The 14,512-nt window shown below is 31.5% G+C and overlaps 2 protein-coding genes across 2 annotated transcripts; both read right to left on the reverse strand.

Annotated features, from left to right (window-relative positions):
- Positions 1 to 1,456: 1,456 nt before the first annotated feature.
- On the reverse strand, positions 1,457 to 2,590 carry LOC114417345 (protein RADIALIS-like 1). The gene is made up of 2 exons (XM_028382510.1): positions 2,107 to 2,590; positions 1,457 to 1,723 (listed from the first exon to the last, which is right to left on the reverse strand). Exons 1-2 carry the CDS (start codon positions 2,358 to 2,360, stop codon positions 1,699 to 1,701), a joined length of 279 nt encoding a protein of 92 aa, XP_028238311.1. The 5' UTR covers positions 2,361 to 2,590; the 3' UTR covers positions 1,457 to 1,698.
- A 4,716-nt stretch (positions 2,591 to 7,306) lies between these two features.
- On the reverse strand, positions 7,307 to 13,713 carry LOC114417346 (probable choline kinase 2). Its single transcript, XM_028382511.1, has 9 exons — positions 13,551 to 13,713; positions 11,501 to 12,692; positions 11,143 to 11,264; positions 10,761 to 10,956; positions 9,525 to 9,642; positions 9,386 to 9,433; positions 8,967 to 9,067; positions 7,958 to 8,090; positions 7,307 to 7,554 (listed from the first exon to the last, which is right to left on the reverse strand). Exons 2-9 carry the CDS (start codon positions 12,590 to 12,592, stop codon positions 7,454 to 7,456), a joined length of 1,911 nt encoding a protein of 636 aa, XP_028238312.1. The 5' UTR covers positions 12,593 to 12,692; positions 13,551 to 13,713; the 3' UTR covers positions 7,307 to 7,453.
- Positions 13,714 to 14,512: the final 799 nt, after the last annotated feature.

The following is a 14,512-nucleotide window of genomic DNA, read 5'->3' on the forward strand; positions in this document are numbered from 1 at the left end:
ATATAGTTAGTCAGATCACTGAAGATATTGTGTGAACAAAATGAAATACCAAATAGATAGGCAGAGAATGAACGCGGCTAGTAAACATGATTTCATGTGTCAATTTTTTTTTGTTTTATTTTTTTAGTCTTCATACTTAATACTTTTTCCGGTCTTTTATTTAAAAAAACATGACTAAATTCATTAAGACAAAAAATTTAGGTAAGCTAATTAATTTTAATTAATATATAAAAAAATTATTCCAAAAATACCCATAAGAACTACTGACAATATTTCGAAGGGATAATTTGTATTTCACCAATGAATATGACATGTTAATTGGTCAATAAATGCATCAGTTGCATAAAGAAATGAGTGATCATTTTATTAATAGATTTTGTCAATTAAGGATTTAAAAGAGTTTGTCAATTAATACATCTTATAGCGTATTTGTGTTTTGTATAATTAGGAAAAAAATTAGACTCATTTATTTCTTATATGAAAGACCCAAAGAAGTATTTTAATTTAAGATTTTAGTTTCATATTTAATTTTGATAATATTTTAGTTATTAAATTAAGTCCATGACTTAGAATTCCATCCAATAATTAATTGCAATATAATGAAAGTGCGGCGTGACATTAATTTGTATAAATTGACAACATAAAAACTTTTAAAATATTAATAAAAATAAGAAAAATAAAATGAATTTCATTTCATTTTATACAGTTTGGGCTTATTTTTATTTAATATTTTATATATTTTATCTTTGCGAACTTTTTTACGGAACATGGGTAATTTTTTATTAGATACAATATTGTTCAAATCAGTATTTATATGAGTATTTATTGTAGTTGCATTTTCAATACTTGAATTTGAGATAATTGTTTTTTCACAGAATTTAAGATAATTGATTAAGCTATAATAATCCCTCACATCTTAATCCATGCATTCTTGATAAAAAAAAATTATAATGAGAAAAAAAAATATTTGTCAATACATATGCAAATCAATATCATGATCTGTACTTGTGTTATTTGTTTGTAGGGCCAACTTTTATTTGTTATTTAAGTAAAATTCACCCACTTGCAACTCAGATTACTAATGAACCATTTTGGTGTGCTGAATTAACATTTTAAAGGATTTTATATAATATACGTAAATATAATAATATATTAATTTATAATATATATATATATAACAATACATATTATATTGTATTCAGCAAATTATTTTATATTACAATAATAATATCGACAGGTAAATTTAAATTATATTCAATAAAGTTTCCTATGTCTATGTCTATTTATTTTTCTTGATATCGATTTAGCAATTAAGATTTGATTCCCCTACCTATTTAAATTACTTTATGTGTAATGGGATAAATTGATACATTATCAAGGGAGTATAATTCGGTTAAATCTCTTATATTTGAGTTGGATTCCTATTGATAAAAAAAAACTGATACACTTTGGTAAATGACAAAATAAACGCATAAAATTGAAACTTTATTAATATGATTGGAACTTAGACAGAGTCGTTGATTCTTTAAGGTTGCTTCAACGACAATACAACATGGAATCATCGGATACGATTCTTATGAATAATATATATTCTAATCCTACTACGTCACTAGCACTACTTATTACGTAGCACTGGGATTATAGAAAAATTGCTAGATGGTGAAAATCAGAAAATTCTTTGTTCCTGATGCCAATTGGTTACTGGAGCTTCATGTTTCTCAGCCTGCAAGTTAAAAGCAAGAGACCATAAACAAAGTAAGTTCAGGATAAGCAAGTTAAAAGCAAGACACCATAAACAATGTGTAGATAATTTCTCAGTCATGATTTGATAATCTTCTCTATAAATACTTAGGTGTGAAGAAAATAAGAAAGTAAAATAACTCAATATCTCTCCTAAACTCAACTTTTATAGAAACTCTCATCTGGGTTTATTTAAAAATTGAGGTGCATAAGTTGATTTTAACTCATAAAAGAAACTAAACTCATTTTACCTTAACTTGTTTTCTTACAAGCATTTGTTTAATAGCAGCATGTGGGGGGACATAGAGATATGAATTTAAAGCTAGTTTACTCACAAGAGATAATAAAGGAAATAGAATGTAGTACCTTTTCTCCTCTTGAGACCCTCCATTTTGCTTGTATGGGAATGGCACTTGCCCTGATTCAATGTGCCTAACATCCCTAAGGAGGAGTTCATAGTGCCTCTTGACTTCCTCAGGAGTCTTCCCACCACCAACAGCCTTAGCAACATTGTACCAACGGTCCGGCGTGTCCTTGTCATACACAGCTAGAGCCCTTTCAAAGGCTTTGTTGTCCTTGGCACTCCATGAGCCAGTGGATGACATTGAGCTAGATGCCATTTCTTCAAGACAAAATGATCAACAAAAAAACTTTTAAGTTTGAGGATCACTATATAGAGAATGGTCTAATAACTCAAAAGGAATTGTTCAAGAGTTGATACTGAAGAGAGGAAACAATCTGTCCTCCTTTTTATAACCAGAATTGGAGAGTGTGAGGTGGGGTGGAGCCAGTTGGAATGCAAATCTTGCCAAAATGTAGTAAGAATTTGAATGATTTGTCTCCTCAGCAACCACAGAATAGAGCAGGACCAAGAAGTTGAGCAGCATTATGGGAGAATCAGTATCTTCAAACAGTAAAAATAAGTGAGTGAATTGATAGAACTTACCAAAAGTACTTGTTTTTATTTATTTATTTATTTTCCTTTTTTGGCTTCCCCCATTTACTTTTCTTGATATACAAATCAAATCAAGTTAAAATTGTACTTTCTTGTGTTTCAAGCTGGTGGACATAAATATAATTAAGAGCCTTAATTAGAGGAACTCCACACATTGATAATAAACAGTTTTTGAGTTGAGAACACTTCCTCAAGTTGATGATATATTGTTAATGTGTTTTGTTTAGCACCTTAGAGATATCACGTGGTTGAGGAAATAGACACGACCAACTAACATGTTTGTTAGTATTAAACTGCGAAATTTCAGTTGTGGTTCAGATACTAAAAACGTATGTGAGAGTGAGAACCACCATCAACTAGTTCAGCTAATGGCTAACTTTATTTTGATTCTCTTGATTGCATGGTCTTTAAGTGGGTCCAAGCTCAACCAGGTATCAAAGCTTTCAGAAATGCATCACACACCACAATATCTTGTTCAGAACGTACCATTTTGCAAAGAAAAAATCCACTTTGGTTTTCCATCATTGCAGGTGATCTTAATTGTGAATGTTGTTTGTCCTGAACAACATTCCAACACTCTAGCTGGCCAGTTTCACCCGTACAATGATTATTGTTGTTTGTTCTAAATCAGATGGATAGGTCATAGAGATTACCTACTACAATTTTTTTCACCTGTTGGGACCCCTCCCCTGACTACTAGGTTTCTGACAGTTTTTTGATAAACTTATCCATAAACACTTACAGAAAATAAAATGAATTGAACTTCTTCTTGTAAGTTAAAATTAACTTATGCATCTCAACTTCTAGAAAAGTTATATGAATTTTTTTTTAATAATTAAGTACATAAGTTGCTTTTAACTTACCGTAGAAACTAAATTTATTTTATCTTCTTATTTGGTGTTTGAGGATGATTACTTAGATGGCCCAAAAATTTGTGTTTTTAATTTTTATTTTTACTTAGGCCAATGTATCCTCTCTTCCATCAATATAACAATATTGCATAAGTTGCTGTTTAGTTTAAGCAATGTTTATTATGAGTTTGTGAGAGAACTTATTTAGTAAATAGTGAGAACATGACAGGTAAAAACAATTAATTTTGATCATATAACTATATATGTATGATTAAGATTGTTTTAAGTATAATCTTGACCATCAATTTTAATTTGGCTCTCAGGGTATGCCCCCTAATCATTAAATACTAATTATGGTATAGAGGCCAATATCTTTAGCTGCTAAGTTTGGTCATGTTTCATACAAAAAAAGGATACAAGTATGGAGATTGAGACTTTGGCAAAAGTAAACACGTGGGTTGAGTCTAGTTAGCTCCTTCATCTGTTTGGCCACATGGAACATTCAGAAATTCCATAACAATTAAAGTAATTTAAGTACTATCTGTTTGTTCATGTGCAATTGACAGATACTTTCGTTAACCCTTTTCCCAAAAGAAGTAATGAATGATTAGACCGCAACTTTGTTCTTGAAAAGGCTTATTGGTATACTGTGATGCAGGACACAATGAACTTTTTTCAGGTCTTTGGAGTTTGGACCACTAAGTTATAACAAATGACCCTTCTTCTGATTATTATTGAGTCGGAGAAAAGAACCTAAAGATAGGGTTTAAGTTTTGGCATTAGAGATGCAGATAATAAAAATAGTGCTTTCTATATCTTGCAATTTTCATATCTTGGTTAAGCTGCAAGCAAGCCTCATGCATTGAATGTTCAACTTAATTGCTGTGTGTCTTTGTTTATTTTTAGATTACAAACTATATTTTTCTAGTTCTTGCAATAGCCTTATGGAAAATGAGTTTGCATGTCTCCTATCCTTAATATGAACAATAGCATTAACTACTTTGTTCCTGTCATAATTGCTGGTCTTCAATCATGCCTTCACTTTTTTTTTCTTTCTAATTCCATATTCACTATTTGTAATTTTTCATTTTGAGAGTTCAACTACTTGATGATGTCATGTACAAAATATATTGTTGCTTCTTATGTGCCTTAAGTTAAAATGTGGTTTGAGAACATGAAGATTCAACATCATTAGCAGTTGTGTCATGTATGCAATATTGGAATATGTGCAAGAGTTGTGTTACTATGAACATGTTTCTTATGGGTTTAATTTGTTATATTAAATATAAATATGCTCCAGTGTATTTCGTTCAGAAAATATTATGATTAAATTCTAGGGAATGACTAAATATCTATATACATTTTGGAGTACGGCTAAAGCATATTTCAAGTCGGTGCAGTGATGCTAGCAACTTGGTTATAGATTGCCACCACCCTATATGGAACTATTGTTTTTGTATTATCTGGCAAGTAGTCTTCAGTATAGTATATTCTTATAAACCGGCCCACACCAATGCTCGATGATATTTTGGAATTCACAAAGTACTAAAAATATTGGTTTTAGGTATACTTAATTCACTGAAAATATTACTTTAATGTGGCAACAATAGAGATCGTTACTCTTTAACTAAAAGAAGATAACTAACGTGCATTATTTTAGCTTAACCTTTAATATTAGGTTTTTGAATACGTAATTATGTAAAATATTTATAGATAGGAAGAATTTTACCGCTATGATATTTTTAATTGACTAAAATAAAATTATTTCCAATAAAAAAATAGCTATGGTCTAAAACAATAAAAATAAAACATTTATATTCCAAATTCTTTTAGATGAAATTGTGAGTCAATCTCAAATATTTTACAAAATAAATGTAATGAAAAAGTTAATTTGATTTAAGTTAGTCAGTCGTCTGATACCTGAGTTTAATTTTTACAAACAAAAAAATTTATTTTTTTAAGAGGCTTTAAATTTTGCTTAATGTTTTAATATTGTACTTACTTGTAACAGTACTCCAAACACTCATGCTACCAAAAAAAAGTACTGCAAACATTCAATCTGATGTCATGTGCGATCAATCTCATTCTTTATTTGGTAGAAATTAATTCTGAAATTTCAACGGCGCATGTTTAGTTACAAGAAATAAGACACTTCTTACACTAATTAATAAAGTACATACTTAGCAACTATAACATGTTAACCAAAAATCATTAACAATATTTCGGACATTTAACCTTTGTGCCCACACACCTTACCTTTGGGAATCAAATATCTTCTAAAATTATAATGGAAGCCACCACTAACTGTTGGTTGTCTAGATAAGTTTCCTCTAGCATGCAAGTTCGAAACATTTTTAAGTGAATGCATGTACACACTCACAGTGAATTGTTGCACGTTGCATCAATCATGGTCACTGGATCCTGGCCACAATGTGTGGTAATGGGGTTAGCCGTGATCATTGGTTGAAGATTATACTGGATTCAAGGAATCTTTGTGACAAAAAAAATAGACGGTTGTTGATATGCCTCATCACCAATATATCTACACTAGAATCTTTATCTCACTCAGTATATCTCATAGTACAAAGTTATAACATGTATATGGACGGCTCCATCATATCTGGGAGATTCTTTTTCAGAGTGGTCCTTCATTACAAATTGAGAAATTTGAATTCATATTTGATCCTAGAGTCATGGTCGTGGATGATTGGCAGAATGAGACCAGAGAAGTTTATTGGTTTTGGGTATCAAGATTAATTTGACCTATATATATTAATGATAATATGTTATTTTAGAGAAAGGAAGGGGAAATTTTGACACTAGGAAAAGGGTAGCATCTAGTTTGGTCCCAAAAGCATAAAGGGAAAAAAGCATTAAAATCTTAAGGAACAATATGTGGTAAATGTCTAAATGACTTGAATGTAAACCAAAGTAGTTTGTTAGCTATATATGGGAACGTGTGTAGGGGAAAATTTGTTGCTTGAAACTCTCAAGCCCATTCAGCCACGAGGCTACATGTTGCAGACCAGACTTTTTGAGAAATGAGAATTTTAATTTTAAACTATTGGATTACATTTGAGTTATATATTAAGATTAATTATAAGATAGAGATACAATTTACTTTTTTAAGTCGTCGATCATATCATTTGTATTAAATTTTGATCTTATACATAATGATATTTATTATATAATTTTGATATTTTAATTTAATAATAAATATTTTAAAACAAAAATATCAAAAAAAGGTTAGATATATAAATCTACAATAGTAACATTAAATATTATATTGATAATTATGGTCAATTTTTAAATAAAAAAACGTTACTTTAACATATTTTTTTGAAGGTACTTTAAAAATATTTATGAATAAGAATTATACGTAATGATTTTATAAATATGCCATTAAATTTAAATAATTCATATATATATTTTAATTAAAAAGTGATAAATAATAAAGTGAGGCATCACAAAGTAGTATTAAAGTTTTTATTAATTAAATAACTTCCATAAAACATTAGACTGTGGGCCCATGCAATGCACGAAAAAAGTTATATATATATATATATATATATATATATGCACGGTGGCAACTTTAAAATTCCTATTTGCAATAAATTGTAAACTATAAAGTGATAAATTTTATTTTGTAATATATTTTTATTTTAAATTATGATTTATATTTTAATAAACTTGTATAACACTACATATTACATCTAGTACTGCCTACTGAGATTAAAAGTAACAAAAAAAGAGCAAGAAATTTAAAAAAAATGAATAAAATTATAATACCAAAACGTAATGCTTGTTTAGTACATTATTTTGTGTAACTATTCTCAACTTTTCTCATTTGACATTTTCAGTCAAAGAGAAACTAAGAAAACAAAAAAGAGCTGGCAGAATTGTTGTCCTAGCTCTTAGACTTGAACAAACCGAGACCCAAAACTCTCTTCATCTTCCTAAAGATACCAGAGTTCTTCGATTTGGTGGGCAATGCTGAGGCTAGCTCTCCTGCCAATAATTAATGATTCAGACTAATTGCCAATAATAATGGCCATCAATCCATATGGCATACCAGAGTATTTAGGTTAAAAGATACACAATTGAAATTTTCTAGTGATTTTGAACTTGGATTAATGAATTAAGGCTTGTTTTGGTAAAGTTTATCTAGAAGCACTTTTAGGAGAAGGAAATAAGAGAAATTAACTTATACAAATTAACTTATGCATAGGTTAATTTTAACTTATGAAGAAGCTCATTTCATCTTTTTTCTTCTTATTTATCTTCTCCTAGAAGTATTTCTGAATAAGCTTGCTTAAACAGGCTCTAAATAATGATAATACAAAATATAAGGACTATCCATAATGATGATTCGTTAAGGCACTAAACACAAAACAACTTAAATCATATATACCTGTACCCTCAGGCACATTATAAGGAGAAGGTGCTTCAGAGTTTATTAAAAGATAAGGTTTCCTTGCCCAGTACTCTTGAAACCTCTGTTTAGCATACTCCTTGTAGTCAAAGTCGATAGTGTTCACTTGTGCCTGAACAAATTAATCAGAAGATGAAACAATGAAGAACAAAATTCCTACCCTCTTTACTATTGGGTATATACTATATAGTATGTGTAGGATTTATAATAATCAAATATGGAGAAATTCTCATCTGCTAATGGCAACAAACTACATAATATGTGCAGCCCAGATGGGAACTTGGGAGAATTTCGAAGTTCATAAAAACCCAAATGGAGTGCAACTATTTCTTGTCACTATGACCTTTTGGATTAGTCTTTCTACACCCAATAGTGCTTTGTCTCACAAGAGAAAACGCAATTTAGAGGCTAAAATTATAAAGTTTATTTTATCTTTTTTCCCTAAAAAGCTAAAATTTGTAACTTACTTCCCAAAAGAAAACAAATGCTTTGTTTATACCAACATCCAAAAGCACTGTGATAGGAGACACCTAACATTAAAAAATTCAAGAGAAATATGCTTTATGACAAAGCAATAGCAAATACAATTGCCATTTGTTTCATCAGTTGTAATAATGAATGATGATGATGACGACGACAATAATGTTTAAGTTTATTTTTATGGAAATGATGCCCAAAAGAAAACAAATGCTTTGTTTATACCAACATCCAAAAGCACTGTGATAGGAGACACCTAACATTAAAAAATTCAAGAGAAATATGCTTTATGACAAAGCAATAGCAAATACAATTGCCTTTTGTTTCATCAGTTGTAATAATGAATGATGATGATGACGACGACAATAATGTTTAAGTTTATTTTTATGGAAATGCCATTTTTATGGAAATGATGCACAAAAACCAGGTTTATGGAATCACTTCTCTCTCTAAGGACTCAGCTACACCCATCCTATAAAACAAATAAAACTGAGTGAGAAAGTGAAGATACCGAAATTATTCCCCAAACGCCCCAGAATAGATGATTTGCAAGTGTATACTTCTCAATTTCTTGAAGTAGCTGCTCCACTTCACTGTTACTCAGCTGCTCACCTGCACTCAAGACCCACAATTTCAGGATCACAACACGGTAATTCCAGTCCTTAAGGTGATGCATGGTTATTTAATGTCAAATACAAGTGCATATTGATGATTCAATCTACTGTTTGTTTTAGACCATACAACTTGGTTATTCCAATTGTGAGATAGATCATCAATGTCAATAAATTGAAAGCAAACACCAATTTTTCTTATAAATGTTTTTATGGAAGAAGATGAATGATGAATCAATTTTAAAATTTAAATGACAAACAAGACAGCCATGAAATACAATCTTTTAACATTATAGAAAGATTTAAAGAAATACGTTACCAGAGGTACTCAAATATGCCTGCACAAATCTTTGACGCTCCTCAAAATCTGTCAAGAGAACCATCCAAATAAAACTCATTTTTCACAGAACATGATAAAATGAATCAAAATAAATTCAAAAGTCCACATGTCCACGTACCAGGATATTTATTGTAGTCAAGGATATGAGGCTCTTCTGTGTGATAGTTAGCAGCCATCTCACAGAAGTGGTTTGCTATATCAAATGCCACAGGATTATAACTAGCATATTCATAGTCCTGTTGCAAAAGGTAGCATTAAATCATATTTGCTGGCTATGGTCCATTGACCCCTTGGCAAAATATAACCAAGAGTAAACCAGTTTCTCATACATTTAGCCATCTTTGAAATAAATAAATAAAAACAAAGGAGAAAAGTGATCACATAAACATATATATCATCCTTCACAATCTCACATCATGTATGTCACCAACCAAATAGATTCCCTTGTCTCCCAAGAAATATAGAATAGAGCTTAAGCAATAAAGAAATCAATAACATTCAATCATTCATCAAGCTATAACTAAGATCACCTAAAGTCTTAAAGCCACATTTAAGATATTATCCTGTCAAAAATATGATTACAGTATTCTTTTATGGCGATCCTTTTCTTCTTTTGGCCAAGGCTATGGTGACATTTGTTTCAAGGTATATTGCATTCCTAGCAATATTGTAACCAGGAATATTATTCATGAGTAAATTCAAAAATTCGTTTGGTTAGCTTTTAATATTCCTACAAATAATTTTTAAAATTTAAAACAATTAGAATAAAAAGTTAAAGTAGAAATAGAAGTTACAATTTTAGTTAAAAAACTTCACATATTCCTATGAGAAATGAGAATATAACGTTCCCAATTCCCACCCCTCACCAGGAACAGAAATGGATAAGGTCTTACTACTTTCTTGGGCATGAACAATATTTGAGATTGAGAATAATATTGTAAATCTCAACAAATATGGGAATGTTACATTCTGAAGTTCACATTCCTAGGAATAAACTTTTAAACCATGAAACAAATACAAGTCATACCCCTTGAACCATTGCCCATAAGCGTTATGCAACTGGTCTTTTTGACAAATACAAATTCTTCCATAACTTATGGTACATTTCAATAAGCAGGGTCCACAAGACATTTTTAAGTGTAACAGAATTTGCTGCTACCAAGTGAAAAATCATTTTATCAATATATACAAAAAAAATTAATATTGCCAGCAATTCATTATGCTACAAGTAGAACTAATTATTTCCTCAGAGAAGCACCCAAGGAACATTAAAATACTATCATTTCCCCACAAAGGAGTTATCGACAAAACCATTATTTTACTAACTACCACAAAGGCACAAAGAGAAACTCACTATGATGGTCACAGAATTGGTCTCTTCATCAAGCATTATGTTACCATATTGTAAATCATTGTGGCAAAATCCTATTCGTTGGTGTGGGCCTGATAGTTCCTTTTCCAAAATAGAGATTTCTTTGTCGATTGTGTCCAAATAAAAAGCTTCAAATTCTTTAGGTGACGATAAGCGTTTGGCTTCACTAAACCAATTTCTGAAACATTGTAACAAAAATATTTGAGAAATGATCAAGGTGTAATTAAAATATGGAAGTGTTAAAATAATGTTATTTGAATAAAATTTAAAAAAGAGCTGGTTTCTTATTGCCTTTTCTACGTATATAAACTCTCCTGTACATTTTTAATGGAGATGCTGGAACAGGTGTTCAAATAGCACATACCGCAATCTATCCCAAAGATGGACTTTCTTTTCACCAGGCATATCTAGATCATGGAATTCCTTCATTTTGGTCGCTATAAGAGCAGAAATAGATGGATCACGTAGATCGGATGCTGATAATGTCTGAAAAATTCACAATCAAACGTATGAGCACATAAGTTCTTAACTGATGTAAAGGTCAGTAAAAGAAAGAAAGGAGCAATGCTTAAATTTTACAGATCATTACATAGTAGGATAAATAGAAAATTGAATGTAGTTCAAAGAAGTTGTATAATGCATCCAATATAACAATTTGCTAAAAGGTAGTTGGAGGAGTATCAATATTAAGACAAAAAATAAAATAAAAAACATTAGATTACCCGTGCATGGATAAACTCTTCAACACGGCCATTCATAAATCGTCCTAGTAGACGAGGACCTTGCCCATTCTTTGACATGAATTCAAATGTTTGGATCTCATTATCTCTATTAAAGAACACGTCCACACCCTCACCATACATTCTAACAAGAACCTTTCGTGACAATTCCCCTGTCGTAGTTGGCCACTTTATCTGGAATACCTCATTGGTCATTGCCCCTTTGAGAGGGATCACCTGCAATGCATTTGCATCAAATACATCCTCCCATTTACTTGCCAATGATTTCAGTATCTCTTTTGCTTCTTCTGGGAGGCGTTCTGCTTTGCTGCTTATAGGGGTCTCAACACCATATTTTTGGCACTTTTCAGGCGTTTCAATAACATGTACTTCATCTTCTACAAAACTTTCTGCAGGACCCTGTTCATCATTTACAAGTTTCTCTGTAGCTTCTGATTGGTTGCTTAAAGAATTTTCTATACCATCTGCTGTTTGGTCATGTGGAGGATCTCCTGCACTACGTGCTGATATGTTTTTTGCGGAATTCTCTGAACCATCTGCTGCTTGGTCATTTGGAGGATCTCCTGCACCAGCTGCTGCATGGTTCTTTGCAGAATTTTCTACACCACCTGCTTGGTTGTTTAACAGATTTTCCTCACTACCTGCTTGTTCACTATCAGGATTTTGTGCAAGATCTATCAGGTCATTTAAAGGATTTTCTGCACCACCTGCCACTTGGTCCTTTGGGGGATCTTCTGCACCACCCGCTGCTTGGTTCTTTGTCGGATCCTCTGCACTACCTGCTACCTGCTCCTTTGCAGTATTATCTGTGACACCTGCTTGGTCATTTACCATATTTTCTGCAATACTGACTTGCTCACTTGCAGGATTTTGTTCAACATTTTTTTGGTCACTTCCAGGATTTTCAGCACCTCCAGCTTCAGGAATTTCTGCACCTAGTGCTTTGTCCTTTACAGGATTTTCTGAAGTACTGGTGTTGTCCTTTATTGGATTTTCTGAAGGACCTGGGGTGTGGTTTCCCTTACTTTCTGCTGCACCCGGTGTGCTGTTCACAAGATCTTCTGCTGCACCCATTGCAAAAACTTCCAAAACTTTTAGTACAGCAAAGATTTACTGAAAATATCAACTTTCCTTTATCTGTGAATTCAAGACCTGAAAGTTATTATTCAAAAACCTGAAAAAGAAGATAAAACAATTTCATTCAACTCATCAAAATGGTATCCAAGAAATTCTTGACCACAACAACAAAATAGCATAATGCAGTTCCCAACTGCTGCCCCTAGTGAATTGATACAATAAGTATTTCAGTCAAAAGCAACATCATCGAATGATCCGAGGCTGATGTAAATCATAAAATTAAGCCCACGATTTTTTAGCATTGAAATTGGTAAACAACGAGCAAGTATCTCATTTATTTTCTGTTTAGCAAAGATGTCAAAAAGAAGAAAAGTCTGAATTGTATAATAGCCACTCCATGACATGTCATTCTTAAAAGAAAACATACATATTAGGCAAACAATCAATATAAACTTCAGATTCTCTACACGAAAAGAGAATCATAATTTTATATCCAAAAATTGGATAGATAAAAGGCATACCAATCACCAAGCAAAATCGTATGTATCCTGTCCAGTGTCCATTAACTTTCTTCCCAATCAAACATAAGGCAGATTTGAAACGCCACAAATTGCACCATCTTTCTCAAATATCACTGAAGAGCGCGACAAACACAAAAACACACATGCACAAACATAACGCTTCACAATTTCCCCTAATTCCACAAACTAGGCTTTCTGCTTTGAACCGCATTCACTAAAACAACCAAAAAAATTCGAAACGTAACCACAATTGAATTGCAACGTTGCCACCGCATGCATCCAAACCATTATGTAGCAATAACTTTCTCCTCAACCAAGCATGACACAGATTTCAAACCCCAGAAAAACAGAGAAACTCTCGCGACAGACACAGCATTGAAGATAAGGAATGAATTTAAAAGAATAATAATTGAAGATTATAAAAAAAAACGAACCTCGACGGAAAAATTGACGGCGCGTCAGAGAATACGAAAGGAATATTCGGAGAAGAACCGCGAGGCGGCGGGCGGAGATATCGCCGCCGGCGAAGAGGTTGTTGATGAGAGAGAAAGAGAGAAGATTTTGATAGAGAGAGAAAGGGAGAGTGACGGTGGTGAGTTTCGAGGGAAATGGCGAATGCGTTTATATATAAAGGGGTTTTCTAAATTTCATTTTCACCGCCAATGAACAAAGGTGGCTGCATGTTATTAGGCTACGCATCTTCAATTTCAATTTGGAGGATTTTTAATTTTGCAAAATAATAAGGTTTAAATTAGAAGGATTTTTAATTTTGCAAAATAATAAGGTTTAAATTAGACTGTTGCTTTCTAAAATTATACGACCAAAAATGTAGTAGCAAGTTTTGAAATTATGAAAATTGATATGACTGGCGTATAGTAGTTTTATAAACTAAAATGTCATGTTCAGAGTTTTAACCACGGATAATATTTTAAAAAAAATATTAAAATTTAATTTAAAGATAACATCTGATGAATTGAAAGGGATGGATGACTGAAAAAAAAAATTAAGTGTAAAGAAAAAAAAATATGGCACATCAAGGGTGATCAAAGATCCTTCGGTAATAATTGATTATTTTTAAGAAACTAATATTAAGTTTAATAATAAGATGAATTGTCCAATATAATATTTTGAATATCAATATCATAATTAATTTATTATATATTAAATGTTAATATGTGTTGGATTCAAATTGGATGGGATTCAACTCCATTTAACATGAGTGATCATGTTTAATGGTCATGTATAATTTCAAGATTAGTTCATAGAAAATATATAAATGTATTGTTGGGAAAGTTCCTTACTCAAGAGAATCTTTTAATTAAACAATACTAAATTTGCCAATTTGACTTTAAAAAATGGCGAATTGGTTTAGTGTTTGGTCTAAATAAACTATAAA

Source organism: Glycine soja, chromosome 6 (genome assembly GCF_004193775.1).
Source record: "Glycine soja cultivar W05 chromosome 6, ASM419377v2, whole genome shotgun sequence".
In the NCBI taxonomy this organism is placed as follows: Eukaryota; Viridiplantae; Streptophyta; class Magnoliopsida; order Fabales; family Fabaceae; genus Glycine; species Glycine soja.

Coding starts and splice junctions, on each gene's coding strand:
- LOC114417346 (XM_028382511.1), bottom strand. CDS start 12,592: ATGGGTGCAGCAGAAGATCTTGTGAACAGCACACCGGGTGCAGCAGAA. Junction 9,068..9,385: donor GGCATATTTGAGTACCTCTG/GTAACGTATTTC, acceptor TCTTGAGTGCAG/GTGAGCAGCTGAGTAACAGT. Junction 7,555..7,957: donor TAATGTGCCTGAGGGTACAG/GTATATATGATT, acceptor AATTATTGGCAG/GAGAGCTAGCCTCAGCATTG.
- LOC114417345 (XM_028382510.1), bottom strand. CDS start 2,360: ATGGCATCTAGCTCAATGTCATCCACTGGCTCATGGAGTGCCAAGGAC. Junction 1,724..2,106: donor GGGTCTCAAGAGGAGAAAAG/GTACTACATTCT, acceptor TTTAACTTGCAG/GCTGAGAAACATGAAGCTCC.